This window comes from Nannospalax galili, unplaced genomic scaffold, assembly GCF_000622305.1.
Source record: "Nannospalax galili isolate Female #2095 unplaced genomic scaffold, S.galili_v1.0 scaffold979, whole genome shotgun sequence".
In the NCBI taxonomy this organism is placed as follows: Eukaryota; Metazoa; Chordata; class Mammalia; order Rodentia; family Spalacidae; genus Nannospalax; species Nannospalax galili.
The window spans coordinates 582,613-597,627 of record NW_008343671.1 but is presented as its reverse complement, the minus strand read 5'-3'; the positions used below and the strand labels follow the sequence as shown (position 1 = coordinate 597,627).

The window sequence follows — 15,015 nt, the reverse complement described above, 5'->3', positions numbered from 1 at the left end:
CTGCAAATTTCATTATTTCATCTTTCTTTACTGCTGAATAGAATGCCACTGTGTAAATACCACATTTTTGTTAACCACTTGTCAGTTGAGGGGCACTTAGGTTGCTTCTATCTCTCAGCTATTGGGGACACAGACTCTTAATGTTATGGCCAAGACTGGGCCTGCCCATGTGGGTTAATGATCCCTGGCGGAAGGGAGACTGGAGGCTTGGTAGATAGTCTTGCCTGCGAGGTAGAAAAGTCAGGGACAGGTTTACTGCGATACAGGGTCTCCCTGATGCCTATTAAAAGAGGCAGGTTTCAGCTCTCCCCCAAGGTTGCCTAGTGGCATTCCCACACTCATACGGGCCATTAACAGCATTCTCCCACCTTTTATGTGGTTGGGAGGATCCTCCTATGCCCGATGAAAGGCAGGTGTGATACCAGGTCTCAATGTGAGACCTGGTTGCCCTCCAGTCCTCTCTCTCTGGGTCAGTCCCACATAGCAGAGACATGGCCAGCTGCACGTACCTCCTAAGTTCCAGCCGCAGGGTCAGGAACTTTAGTTCCTGTTCTGCTGTGGTGCCCAAGCTGGGAGCCCACAGTGGAGTCAGTGTAGTAACCTACTGTGGGGGGAATCTTGGGGGCTGAACCACAGGCGACTTGGGGGCTTTGGCAGCCGAAGCCTGTGTGCCGTAGGGTCCTCTAGGATTGCAGTGAATTACAGACGGCCTTTGTGTAGTGGGGGTGGCTTTGGTTACCGAGTGGGAGGCCTTTGTGGTCCCACTCCCCCCTGCATCACCACGGTGTCTGTCAACGAGAGCCTGCTCACACCCCTCAACCTGGAGCTTGACCCCAATGCGCAGTGCGTGAAGCATGAGGAGAAGGAGCAGATGAAGGGCCTCAACAGCAGGTTCGCCGCCTTCATCAGCAAGGTGGGTGTCCTGGAGTGCATTGTCACACCTCTCAACCTGGAGCTTGACCCCAATGCGCAGTGCGTGAAGCATGAGGAGAAGGAGCAAATCAAAGGCCTCAACAGCAGGTTCGCCGCTTTCATCAGCAAGGTGGGTGTCCTGGAGTGCATTGTGCCTGATCTGGACCTGTCTGTGTCATTATCCCTGGCGTTGCAGCTTAGGAAGAGGCAAGGGACTTGGAACCTGATGATGGTTTGGGTTCTAGTTCTCCCGCTGCCAACTATCATGTAGCCTGGAGAATGTAGCTGGACTCTAGTCTTGGCTTTCAAATGTTGCTGTGGGTGGGATTCAAATGCATTTGATGAACAGGAGGGTTTACCGTTGCTACTTACCTACCCAGTGAGTGTCATAAACCTGATGATGGTTTGGGTTCTAGTTCTCCCGCTGCCAACTATCATGTAGCGTGGAGAATGTAGCTGGACCCTAGTCTTGGCTTTCAAATGTTGCTGTGGGTGGGATTCAAATGCAGTAACGGATATGAAACCACCACACAGAACAGGAGGGTTTACCGTTGCTACTTACCTACCCAGTGAGTGTCATGTGTGTCTGTGACTCCACTTTCCAGGTCCCAGACACGGCATACAGAAGCATTGTGGGGGTGGGCCACAGTTGTGTCTCAGAGGAGGTGCGAGCATCCTGGCACTAAATGGGGACTGAGAGGGTCTAGAGGCTCCTTCCCTCCTCCCCACTTTTTGGGGACACCCTAGCAAGTCAGTGAATTGGGCAGCAAGTCAGCAAGGACTTCTGCCCAAGCCACTCTCTGGCTCTACACTAGCAGATTGAAAGACTGGAAGGAAGGTCCACAGAGAGGCTTTTGGACTGCTTTTCTTGCCCGTAGGCAAAGGTACTACATTTTTTAACTTATTATTTTCATTTTATGTGTATGAGAGTATTGCTTGCATGTATGTGAGTGCACCCATGTCATATATGGATTTCCCGTGGAGGTCAGAAGAGGGTGTCTGATCCCCTGGAACTGGAGTTATGCGGGTGCTGGAATTTGAACCTGGGTCTTTTGCAAGGTCAGTGCTCCAGCCCTTGCATTCTTTTTAGGCAAGGTTTTGTCATGTAGCCCAGGCTGGCTTGGAGCTCACTATGACTACTGTGGGTCTCTCAAGTGCTGGGATTGCAGGCATATAGTAGTATATCCTGGCTGAATATCAATTCTGGTCATTACTGTGGAGTCATGCAGGTTGTCCATTTCACCTCACACACAGAGAGCTGGAGTCCAGCCTGTGGTTTGTTTGGTGGCCTGCCTAGAGGGAGCATCTTTTCCTAATTGCTTTTCGAGCATAGAAAGGCTCTGGGCACCACAGACTCCAACAGCACATGGCTTTCTGAGTGTCACACATGGGTGCTGTAATAGCTGCTTTTTGTTGCTATGTTAAAACACCATGGTCAAAATCAACCTATGAAACTGTTTATTTTGGCTTATGGTTCCAGAGGTGGAGCCCATAATGGCAAGGAAGGTTTGCAGCAGGTGGCCAGGGCAGAAAGTGAGAGACCGCGTTTCATCACATAGGAAGCCAAGGGGGGAGAGGCCAACTCTCAAAACCTGCCCCTAGTGACATACGTCTTCCAGCAAAGCTCCGTGACCTAAATGTTCCACACCCTCCCCCTCAAACAGTACTACCAACTGGGGACCACATGTTCAAATACATGAACTTTTGGGGGACATTTCTCAAATCACCGCAGGTACTGCTCTCCCTGTTGAAAGGGCTCAATGTCTGGTCTGGGGAGAGACTCACTAAGCCAGCCGATATCCACTCACCCCTCCAATAGCATTTTTTCAGGCTCTAAACAGCACCGAGCTGCAGGCTGCCAGCTGCATTGGTGTGGTGGGTTTCATCCTATAGAGCAGCAAAAAGCCAAAGGGCGACCTGACTCCCTGGGCCTGCAGGCTACAAACCAAGGCTTCAGGACTTTTGGATAATCAGGGCTTTGATTCCCCCAAAGCATGGACATTTGTGAGTTCTTTATGTCATGCTGGCATACCAGGTGTTGGGCTTGAGAGAGATTACCTGGTTTAGAACTGGCATGGACAAACTTAGGTGGGAGCATGGCAGGTCACAGAACAAAGCCAAATAGAAAGGCATGCCTTTGTGGGGGGCAGAGGCTGACCTAGCACTGTAGAGCTTCTGAGTATAGGACTGGGGTCCTTGTTCCTTGCTGCCTGGAATCTAAGGGCTGCTTCTAGAGACTGCCTGCAGCTCTTAAGGAGCGGCTCCTTCTTCCTCCGTCCTCACAGTAATAGTGCATTGACTGGGTCTCAAATTTCAGATCTTTCTTCTGCTTCCATCTCGTCACTGTTCTGCCTCCCTGTTTCCTCTGAAGGGCTCCTGTGAGATTTTAATATTTATTATTATATATTAGTTATAGAATATTTTCATGACATTTCCATATACTTTTGTAATGTATTTTATTATCTACCTCTCCTATTTCTCTCATCCCCCCACCCCCTCTCATCAGGCCGCTTCCTCTTCTAAATACAGATTTTATAGAAATCTATATTCTAAATTTGGGAGAAAATATGTATATTTATCTTTCTGAGTCTGGTTTACTTTGTGTACCATGATGAGCTCCAGTTCCATCCATTTTCCTGCAAATTTAATATTGAATTCTTTATGGCTGAATAAAACTCCATTATGCCTGCCTATCTCTCTCTCTCTCTCCCTCTCTCTCGTTTTTATCCATCCACCTGTTGACAGACTCCAGCACCGTTGGCTATTGTGAACAGTATAGCAATAAGCATGGGTGTATAGGTCTCTCTGTGGTGTATTGACAGATTCTTTTGCAATACACCCAGGAATGGTATAAACGGGCCACATGGTAGGTCTGTTTTTAGTTTTCTGAGAAACCTCCACACTGTCTTCCATGTGATTGGACTAATTCACATTTCTACCACAGCATATAAGGGTTCCTTTCTCTATATCTTTATTTCTTTTCTTGATGACAGCCATTCTAACACTGACATTGCCCTTTGTCCACCAGGATAATCCAAGAAAATGTCCCAGTCTTTAGCTCCACAACCTTAATTCCAATAGCAAGATCCATTTTTCTAGGTACATGACACATTCGTAGGTCCCAAGGATTGAGACATGGACACCTTTGAGGACTCATTGCTTGGTGTGCCACACATAGTTCATTCTGTGCAGAATGACTACATGACTGTGAGTTGTGTGTTTTTCCTGAGAATGGTAATGAGTGAAAGGGAAATCACCTGGGGATGATTATGACTTTTGGAAAGTCACAGTTTTCTTCAGGACAAGGGCCAAACCCGATGGCAGAGAGCTCTGGGGGAGCTGACACCTTTCCCAAGCTCCCCCTGAGTCTCTTCCTTCCCCCTGAATGGCAGGTGCGCTTCCTGGAGCAGCAGAACAAGCTGCTGGAGACCAAGTGGCAGTTCTACCAGAACCGCAAGTGCTGTGAGAGCAACCTGGAGCCGCTGTTCGAGGGCTACATCGAGACACTGAGGCGGGAGGCCGAGTGTGTGGAGGCTGACAGTGGGAGGCTGGCCGCTGAGCTCAACCACGTGCAGGAGGCCATGGAGGGCTACAAGAAGAGGTGAGCATGATGGGGCTGAAGCATTTACAGGGAGTAGAAGAGGCTTGAGTTAAGGCCATGCCACTCTTCTGGGCATGCTGAAGGTCAAGGTCAGCTCTGACTCTCTACTGGCTGGTTCTGCTGTCTAGCCTCAGTTCCAAGCTTTCCTCATACAGGGACCTAGGACGAGTCTGGAGAGAAGTGTTTCCAGTGTGGGAAGGGTGCAATATACTATTGAGTGCACAGACTGACAGAAATGGAGCGAGAAGACCAAATGAAACGGAAGACACAGGCTTACCAGAACTGGAAGAGCAGTCATCACCATGTGAACAGAGAAAGGCCCTGGGGGAGGCATCCCGAGGATCTCTGATGCCTCTCAAAGCACCAAAGGAAAGAGGTCTTATTCTGCTACCACCCTGAAGATAAGCCAGCCAGATCCCCTTTGGTGGACTCCACAGTTCTACGCCAGTGTAAATCATTTGTTTTCAGCCTGACATGTTTACTAGTCTAAGTTCACTAGGTCACTGTCGATTCCCTTGTCTTTACCTTGTAGGTATGGACAGAGTGAAAGATGGTGAGGATGATGATGATTGTTATTTTATAATACTGGATATAGAACTCAGAACCCTTTTGCATGTTAAGCAAGTGCTGTACCATTGGGCTATATCCTTAGTCCTAGGAAAGGAGATTTCGCATCAGTCTGTCCTAGTCATTCTAACCTTGACTGTCTTAGAATCAGGTGTTGGAAAACCAACTTTTACTATCATAAGGGACACAGTAGGAGGGTTTTCCTTTCCTTGGGGGAAGAACAGACACTCATACACCTTTTGGAGGGCAGGTGTCCAGGTCTGGTTTTCAATTGGGCATGCCAGGGCTGGAAATTATAGAGCTGAGGGATAAGTGCAGCCCAGGATTGGCCTGTAATGAAGAAGTCGTGAGAATCATGCTCTGGGGGAAGAGCTCTTTATGTCAGTGGGGCCATGCTGCTCCAGACTGTCACTGGAGGGGAAGGGCCAGGCTGGTGGAGAGTGCCTTGGATTAGGAATTACTTTTAGAAATTCAAGCTCTAGTATATTGTGTGGGGGACTGGAACCTCAGAGAGGTGGTTTTAGAGAGCTTCATGGTTTGTACAGTGTTAGAGTTGAAGGCCTCTGAAAACAGCGCCGTCCCTTTCACTCATCCTCACTATGGCTTGTTTACTGTACAAGACACACAGACATTAAATGACTCACCTCAGCCTTACTGAGACTTCAGTCCAAGCTGGCACTAAAGTCCATTATCCTTAGCAGGGGATCCTTGTGACCGGGAAATCTAAGTCTAAGAAGTCAAGCCTGTTTCTCGGAGGCACATGGAAAGTGACGGAGTCCAGGAAGGCTTGCTGCTCAGACTCTGGCTGGCCAATTTCCCTTGTGCCCTCTCCTCAGGTATGAAGAGGAACTGACCCTCAGGGCCACGGCTGAGAATGAGTTCGTGCAGTTAAAGAAGGTGTGTGGCTTCCTGTGGGGTGAGGATGAAGCCATTGGAGACTGGAGTCCTGCCCTGTCAAGTTCCCATGAATCCAGTGGTTGATGGCAAGGCTTTCTAACCTGCTGGCTGGTTTGCCTGCGGAAGCCATTTTGGTCCTATGCAGTAACCCAGGCTAGTCTGATGGGGGCGTCTTAAGAAGATGTCAGGGGGCTGCTGCTGGGCTTTCTGACAGCAGCCGTTCTCCGAGATATTCTTGTTCACCTCTCCTGTAGGTGTGGCCTTCTCCTATCATCCCAGTTCGGGATCATTGGTTCTCAGCTTGTTAGTGATTTTTAAAGTGTGGTTGTCAGTCAATACCATAAGAAAGGGTGGGTAAAAAGACCAGGACAGAACTGCTTTCTGTTTCAGTCTGGTGAGTGAAAGTCCAAGTGCATGTTCTTTAACAGCTTACCAACCTCTGTGTGTGTCAGTAATGGGTAGAGTAGAGATAGGGCTAATCACTGGAGTCAGTGGAAGTCTGACCGGCCTCAGGCAGGAGAGGCAGCTATTCGATGGAGGGTGTTGCCTGCTCTGGGCTTTGCTGGTTGCCATATGCCTGTGCTCAGCGGGCTGCTTGACTGAGAGGTAGCTCCCGACATGCTGGTCTGTGGCACTAGGCTTCTTTTTGCAGCAAGCTATTTGTGGACGCCATTTTGGTCCTATGCAGTAACTTCAGCAAGCTGAAGTGTTTGTGAGAGACTTCTCTCTACTTCCTTTCCCCAAGTGTCTGGTCCCACTGCCGGTTACAGCAGGGAATGTCAGGGGCAGATAGCCAAGAGGGGCCCCGAAGGTGAAGACATATAGGTGCTGGATGCTAGGCAGAGGCAGGCTCTTAGAAGTAGAGAGGGGTGGCTGGGAGATTCCCTCTGGGCTCCTGTAGAGTGTGGAGACTCGGTGCATGGAGAGGGCATGTGCTCACACCCTCCCTCTCTTGTCCATTTCCATCAGGACATAGACAATGCCTACCTGCACAAGGCAGAACTAGAAGCCGACACTGAGTCGCTGAGGGATGAGACCACCTTCCTACAGTCCCTGTATGAAGAGGTAACAGAGCCCCCACAGGGTTCTTCCTGCTGAGACCCTGTTCTGGCCCCTGGGTTTGGGAAAAGTGTTTCATCCCTTATACTCCTTCCATTCCATTCCAATCTTCCTGTGACCAGAGGGGACTTTTCTCATGGTCAGGTCTTTCAAAATGGAAATGGGTGATGGCTCTCCTTTAAGATGATTTAAAAGACTAATTCATTCCCTGTCAACTTAGCATGGTACAAAGCAGAGATGGACAATTAAAGCATTAATTCGGATAGTGTAAAAACCCAAGTGGGACTAGAGGGAGACCCTGTCTCAAAACAACAACAACAACAACAACAACAACAACAACAACAAAAAACCCAAGTGGATGATCTGGGCCTCTAAGTCTGGCTACTGTCTGGTGGATTAGATTAGTGCCACAGTCCCAATTCCAGCCATTTTCTTAAAAGCCACATTTAAAATGACCAGACTTGCTGGTATTTTTCTGTTTTCCCTAAGGTTTTAGAGTTGGGGCCGTTGGACTTAGCAGCAAAGTCAGGATTGGAACTGAGGCCACTGGCTGTGTTTTCTACAGCAAATAATGTATCTTCAGTCCCAGATCTCAGAAACCTCAGTGGTGGTGAAGATGGACCACAGTCGGGGGCTCAACATGGACATGGTCGTGGCTGAGATCAAGGCTCAGTATGATGATATTGCCAGCCGCAGCCGGGCTGAGCCTGAATCTTGGTACCAGACTCAGGTACAAAGAGGGCTGTGCTTCCCTACTGAACAAAGAGCATAGCCCTTCATCTGGAGCATGCCTGGGTTGGGCACCCATGCATTCCATAGGGCTACAGCTGAGGGACCTGGCAGAGCAGGACAGGGAGGTGGGACTCCTGAAGAACTCAGAGCTGGCTAGTGAGACTCTCTTGTGGCATCCTACCTCACTCTCCAGCTACAATGTCTGCCTGTTTGCACCCAACTGCAGAGTCGAAGAGGTGAAAGTCACAGTGACACAGCAGAGCCAGAACCTCCACAAAGGCAAGGAGGAGCTCAGTGAGTTGAATCGTGTCATCCAGAGGTTGACGGCTGAGGTGGAGAATGCCAAACAGCAGGTCAGGACACCAAGGCCACCTGGGCACCTGCTGCTTAGCAGCTGGGCTCTGTTTCCTTCTTGTCTTTAGGGATGGCTGTCGTCTTTAGAAAGATTTGGGTATCAGCTGTGCCAGAGAAACCTCTTATCTTTTCCCAGCATGTGCTATGGCCGCTGCCCAGTTCTGTGGAGCTGAAGGACGCCCACCGGCGTAGAGCTGTTAATGTTCATCTTTTCTTTCTGTTTGGTGATGTAGAACATCTGCCCATATTCTTACTAATCATTTGCATGTCCTCATCTGTTTTCATCTGCTCTTTTTTTCTCCTGGGATTCTTGTTTTCCTTGGTGATTAGAAGCTTTGCCTTGCCCATTCCATCCACACTGTGGCGCTTTGTATTCTCCTGTTGCAGCGCGCTCGCTGGTCTCCTCGCAGTTTGCTCTTGGTCTGCTGGCTTTGCTTGACTTCAGTTCTTGAACAGAAATCTTCGACCTGAGTGTGGCCAAGCCTGTCTGCTCTTCCCTTAAGGGCTTATTCTTGGGAGTTTTGAGGCATCATCGTAGTCTTATTCTCCACTAGATTTTTAGCTTTATCTCTCACACTTAGGTCATTAGTCCATTTGAACTTTATTTATTGAATGTACAGCAAAGAGGGTTCTAATTTAATTTTTCTGCATAAAGTAAGAAAACATTATGTAATTTAGTCTCTTCCCCTGACTTGTGACACTGAAATACTGAGTTTATACACGTTTCCTGACTCGGTTTTGGGTCCTGACTCGGTTTCCTTGGGTATGGTTGTTTTCAAATACGATGCAAGATGTATTACAAATAATTTGTTGCTAATAACAGATGAGCTAATGAAATGGGGGAATGGGTTCCCACTGTAAAATGGCTTATTTTCATTTGGGTGCATAGTCTTCAGTGGGGCAGGAGGGTGCCAGCTGCCAGCTATTGGTGTGTTGGGGGTTGTTGCAAGTGGGCCCTTCATTCAGCATGCTGGACTCTGTGGGCCACAGATACTCTACACAGCAGCTTATGCAAACATGAGCTTGGTCCTTCCTAAGATAACCTGGGGGCAAGACACAGCCTCTCTGAGTTTCAATTTCTTCATCTGCATAATGGGAATAATAATGCCTGTTCTGACAAGTCTACAGAGAAACTCTGGTCAAATAAGACTGTGAAAATACCTTGTAAACTAACACTGGTGTATAAACATGGTAATGTTGCTAATTATTATCTAGGCTATTCCAGGGTTAACATTTCGTCCCCTACTGGTTCGGTTATAAAACCAAGTGAATTTTGTAATAGAGTGTGGTACAAAAAGAAGGGAAAGGGGGTTGGGTGTGGTGGGAGGCAGGAGAATCACTGTGAGTTTGAGGCTGGTCTAGGCTCTCTCTGTCTCTGTCTCTGTCTCATTCTCTCTCTCTCTCTCTCTCTCTATATATATATATATATATGTATTATTGTGTGTGTGTGTGTGTGTGTGTGTGTGTGTGCGTGCGTGTGTGTATATATATCATTAACTCGAGACCCTGTCTCCAAAAAAAACCCCCCAAAATTCAAAAGTGAAAAACACAACAAAATTCCCAGAAAACAAAATAAAGGAAAAGAGCTCCAAATGGGCGATTATTTTCCCACCTAGTTGACTTTCCACTGCTGTACATTTTTAAAAAGGTATTAAGTGTGACTAGAGGGATGGCTCAGCAGTTAAAAGCACTAGCTGCTCTTGCAGAGGACCTGGATTTGGTTCCTAGTACCCACATGGTAGCTAACAACTGTCCATAACTCCAGTTCCGGGAGATATGTTGTCCTCTTCTGGTCTCCATAGGCTTTGCATGCATGTGATGTACTTATATACATGCAGATAAAACATTCATGCACATAATAAAAACAAATAAATCAAAAATTAAAAGTATCAACTTCATACATTGTATATATGTGAAAATTTCAAAGAATAAATATAAATAAAAATATTTTATTTATTTATTTATTTATTATTTATTTATTTTAGTTGAGACAAAGTCTCAGTATGTAGTCCCAGATGGCTTGGAACTGGCTATGTAGAACATGTTGGCCTTAAATTGCCTTCTGAGTACTGGGATTGAAGACATGTACCATCACACCTGGCTAAAGGTGACCATTTTAAATGTCAGTGAATTAATGTAACCAAGGCCACTGGAGAGCTATTAAGGATCCCACTGACTGTGCCTTTTCTTTTTTTTTTTTAGATATTTTATTTATTATTTATTATTTTATTTTATGTGTATGAGTGTTATGCCTGCATGTAGGTAAGTGCACCTGTGTCGTGAAATGCCGGTGGAGGACAGAAGAGCCTTTTGGATCCCCTGGAACTGGAGTTACAGACAGTTGTTAGCTACAATGTGGGTGCTGAGATTCAACCTGGGTCTTCTGCAAGAACAGTCAGTGTTCTTAACTGCTGAGCCATCTCTCCAGCCCCCTCCCTGACTGCACCTTTTCAAAGTCATTTCCTTCTCTCTCCTCCAGCGCTGTAAGCTGGAGGCCGCTGTAGCTGAGGCAGAGCAGCAGGGTGAGGCGACTCTCAGGGATGGTCGCTGCAAGCTGGCAGGGCTGGAGGAGGCTCTGCAGAAGGCCAAGCAGGACATGGCCTGCCTGCTCAAGGAGTACCAGGAGGTGATGAACTCCAAGCTGGGCCTGGATGTGGAGATTGCTACTTACCGGAAACTGCTGGAAGGCGAGGAAAGCCGGTGAGGACAGGCATTCTCAGGTGTGGGTATTTCTTCACACCTTCATTCAGGTCTGGAATAGTGCCTCAGCAGACGAGAATCCTCCAGGCAGTGGAGGGTCAAATAGGGATCATTTTAAACTGATCTTACAGATAGGGAAACTGAGGTCCAGAGAAGAGGAGGGGCTTGCCCAGATCACAGCCCATGGTAGCTAAGCTAAAATGGCATGAGTATTCTGCAAAAGCAGAGGAAGTTAACTCTGACAGCTCTTCTCTCTTCTCCCCTGCAGGTTATGTGAAGGTGTGAGCTCAGTCAACATCTGTAAGTTAGGTGCATGGCTCCTTGGGTGTCCATAATCTATTAGGTTGCATCTGTGTGGGAACTCAGCCTATGGAGTATTGGGTGGGAGAGACCAGAGCTGAAGTCTCTGAAAAAAATAGATTGATGGCCCTTACGTATTTGTCCCCTACATGGATCCATCTGGAATACCACAATTGGTTCTGCGAAACAGCCTGTTTTTCATTATGTATAGGAAACTCCTCATGTGACCCCATGTTTTAATATGAAAAAATGCTAGGCTTAGGTTTACTGTCGCCTCTGCAGATGGCTGGGAACTGCTGGTCTTAGGCTACTGCTGTTTACACAGCCCCTGAGCAGATGTCTGCTTCTGGCCCAGCCAGCCCCTCACCTTTCCAGCAGCTGTAATTCTAGATGGCTCCTCAAGTGTGACCCAGCAGTTTTTGCTTCTCTGCTATACAAACACCTCAACATTGGTCTGGTCCAAGCGGAGTGAATGTCTAAATTGATAACCATGTTCCTCAAATAAGCAGATGACAACACGTAGAGGTTTGCCTGTGCTTTTAAAAGACTCAGGCTGCTGGTCCTCAGAGTGTGGATAGAGTTCGTTTTCTTGGGTTACAGCATGTCTGGTATGAAGAGATCTTTGACTTGGTGTCTCTGTTCACAGGTGTGAGCCGTTCCCAGGGAGGTGGCATGATCTGTGGGACCCTCAGTTCCCCTGTCTCTCATGGTCATCAGTGGTAATGCCTGCTGCTCCCCCTGTGTAGTGGGGGCCTGCTCCAGTGCAAGATTGGTGCGATTTGCATAGACAGGGCTGGGATTCTGGACTCCTGGGTCTGTAGGGGACTGTGATGGGGTAGGAGGATCATCTTTTCTCTTGTGGCCTGAATGCCAGTTTAGCAACTCCTTTTCAGGGGGCCTAGAGTAACCCTCAGTTTTCTTCTTCTTGGAGTTATTTACTCTTTGAGAATAACTCCTGGGTTGGGCATGGAGCTAGGCAGAAGTGTGTGCAGCATTTGGGAGCAGATTTAGGCTTTGCCCTTGGATGACGGGGACGGAAGATGCTGCCCCAGCATTGAAAAGGCAGAGGGACAATGCAGTTGGGGCTTTGGGGAAGCCCTTCACTGTGTCTGAGACCTCCAGCTATTCAAACACCAGGATGGAAAGGCTGCTGCGGCGAATCAGTGAAGTTGGTGCTGCTGTTGGGATGGTGTTGCTTTTTTTGTGAGGTCTGTACGCTCCTTTCCTTTGGTGCACTTGATTAAAGGTTAATGGTAAAAGGCCTTTTTGTAGTAGCTGAGTGCTTGTCTTCTTCATTGCTTTCCCTAGCCCACCCAGAGCTCTGGTTGTTTTGGTGTTTCTCAGTCATGGCTCCTGTGTGATGTAGATCAATCAGTATGTAGATCGTGGGAACTCTGGAGCATAAGTCTACAGTTCTAGGAACCAGTCTAGGAATCTACATATCAACAAGCTTCCAGAAGATTCCTGTGCTGACCAGATGGAAGACTACTGGATGGAGTAGACAAGGGAAGAAGAGAGTTACCCTGGACTAACAGCTTGGGCTATACAGCAAGGTGGTGGGGGAAGGGCCAAGAGGCCAAAAGGAAGCTTACATTAAATTGAGCACTCCCCAAGAGTCTGGCCTATTATGTATGCATTTTATGCATTTTTTCTCAAAAACAATGTTACTATCCCATTAAAATTATTTATTTACTTATATGTGTATGAATGTTATGCCTGCATGTATGTAAGTGTACCTGTGTCATGCATGCAGTGCCTACAGAGGCCAGAAGAGAGTGCTGGATTCCCTGGAACTGGAGTTACAGATGGTTGTTAGCTGCCATGTGGGTGTTGAGAATCGAACCTGGGTCCTCTGCAAGAGAAGCCAGTGCTCTTAACGACTGAGCCATCTCTCCAGCCCTTATTATCCCATTTTATAGACATGGAAACTAAGGCTCAAAGAAATCACTGTACGAAGACCACACTGCTGGCTCAGGATGTGAAGCTGGGTTTAGAGAATGCCAATATGCTTTTCCATGGCATTTCCAAATTGTTCCTTCAGGCTCAAATTTCTGGCTCATCTGATGCTCTTGGACAGGGTTGTACCTGGTCCTGCTCAGCTAATTGTCATCCTTTCAGAGGTAAGAGATGGAAAAGGCATGAAGCTTCCTGTGAGCATTTGTACTGTAGCCTCTGCTCACCAGGAATCTTGGACAGATTTTAGGATGGCTCTTTGTGTGAGGACCCAGGTTTATATCTCAGAGCTCTTTTGGAATCTCTTCACTGATGACCTAGACAGAAGTGGTTGGTTCCTGAGCTGATAGTCCCAAGAAGTCCCATCTGAAGAGGCCTGCTCAGAGTTCTCCCAGCACAGTGGGATGAGATAAAGACAGGTTTCTGATAGACAAGTTTCTTTACTTCTTCTACAGGGAGAAATCTACTTCCTGTATACTATTTAGTACTTAAAGAAAACTTTAAAAAGACATGACTGGGGGGCTGGAGAGATGGCTCAGCTGTTAAGAGCACTGACTGCTCTTGCAAAGGACCCAGGTTGATTCCCAGCACCCTTATGGCAGCTAACAACCATCTGTAACTACAGTTCCAGAGGATCTGACACCTTCTTCTGACCTCTGTGTGACACAGGTGCCCTTATACACATATGCAGGCAATACACTAATATACATAAAAATTTTAAAAATTAAAAATAAAAGACATGACTGGGTAGAAGATATTTTGCCATAAGAATATGCATTTGTTCTCCAAAGGTAGCAAAGCCTCTGGACAGTTCGCCATGGCAACAGAGATGTCCTGATGCTTTCAGATATGTCCCGCCACTGCCTCAGTGGTCAGATCACTGTAGGGAATTCACACTTCCCCTCTGAAGGTCTGGATTGAGTCTTCCCAGACAGACTGATAGACAAGCTGGAGAAACACTTACCACTTTCTTCATGTGTACATGTATAGGGGCCACATGTGAAAGATGAGACTCCAAAGAGAAAACCAGATAGTTGAAGTTAAGCAGCATTTTGAACTACAGCGGAAATAGGGCTTGAGGTTCTTGGGGGTAGATGATGACAAGTCATGGGAGGGTAAATGTACTGTGAATGAAGACCCCCACCCAGGCCACCTCTGGGGGCTCCTTACAGGAGGCAGATGAAACGTATCTGGGCTTTTGTTGATGTTTAGTTTTTTCTATTCCTTAGCAGTTAATCTTTTTGACTTTTTAAATGAGATTCTTATGGAATTTTCTTTTTGAAGAAGTTTCCTCAGTTGGACTGGGAGAGAAAGAGCCTTAAGAGATAGTGGGGTAGGGAGGTCAGAGAGACTTTGACTCTAGTATTGAGGAGGGGGAGGAGTCCACAGGGTATTGGCTGCCCTAGAACAAGTAAATTGGGGAAAGATTCATATTTCTTTCTCAGTGGACGAAGGATAATGATGGTGATACTGGTGGTGTTGCTGTTGGTGGTAGTGATACTGGTGATAATAGTGATGGTGACAGTGGTGATGGCGATAGTGGTGATGGTGACAGTGGTGGTGGTGACAATGGTGGTCATGATGGTGATGGTGATGGTGGTGGTGACGGTGGTGATGGTGACAGTGGTGATGATGATAGTGGTGATGATAATAGTGGTGATAGTGGTGGTAGTGTTGGTGGCTGTAGTGAGATGGTGGTGCATATGGTAATGGTGATGTGGCTTTAGTGGTGGTGGCCATAGTGATGTGCAGTAGAGCTGGTGGTGATAATATTGGTGGCTGTGGTGATGGTGGTAGCCATGGTAATACTACAGTAGCAATAGTAGTGAGTAGCCATGGTGATCGTGGTGATGGTGATGCTAATGCTGATGGTGATGATAGTGGTGGTGGTGATAGTGATAAATGGTGATGGTGGTGGTGGTGGTGATGGTGATGATGAT

At 47.2% G+C, this 15,015-nt stretch overlaps 1 protein-coding gene across 1 annotated transcript; it reads left to right on the top strand.

The window, feature by feature from the left end:
- Positions 1–402: 402 nt before the first annotated feature.
- LOC103739602 (keratin, type II cuticular Hb5-like) lies at positions 403–11,845 on the top strand. The gene is made up of 10 exons (XM_029566893.1): positions 403–413; positions 688–913; positions 4,305–4,513; positions 5,917–5,977; positions 6,947–7,042; positions 7,602–7,760; positions 7,990–8,121; positions 10,602–10,822; positions 11,091–11,122; positions 11,769–11,845. Exons 1-10 carry the CDS (start codon positions 403–405, stop codon positions 11,843–11,845), a joined length of 1,224 nt encoding a protein of 407 aa, XP_029422753.1.
- The last annotated feature ends 3,170 nt before the right edge of the window (positions 11,846–15,015 follow it).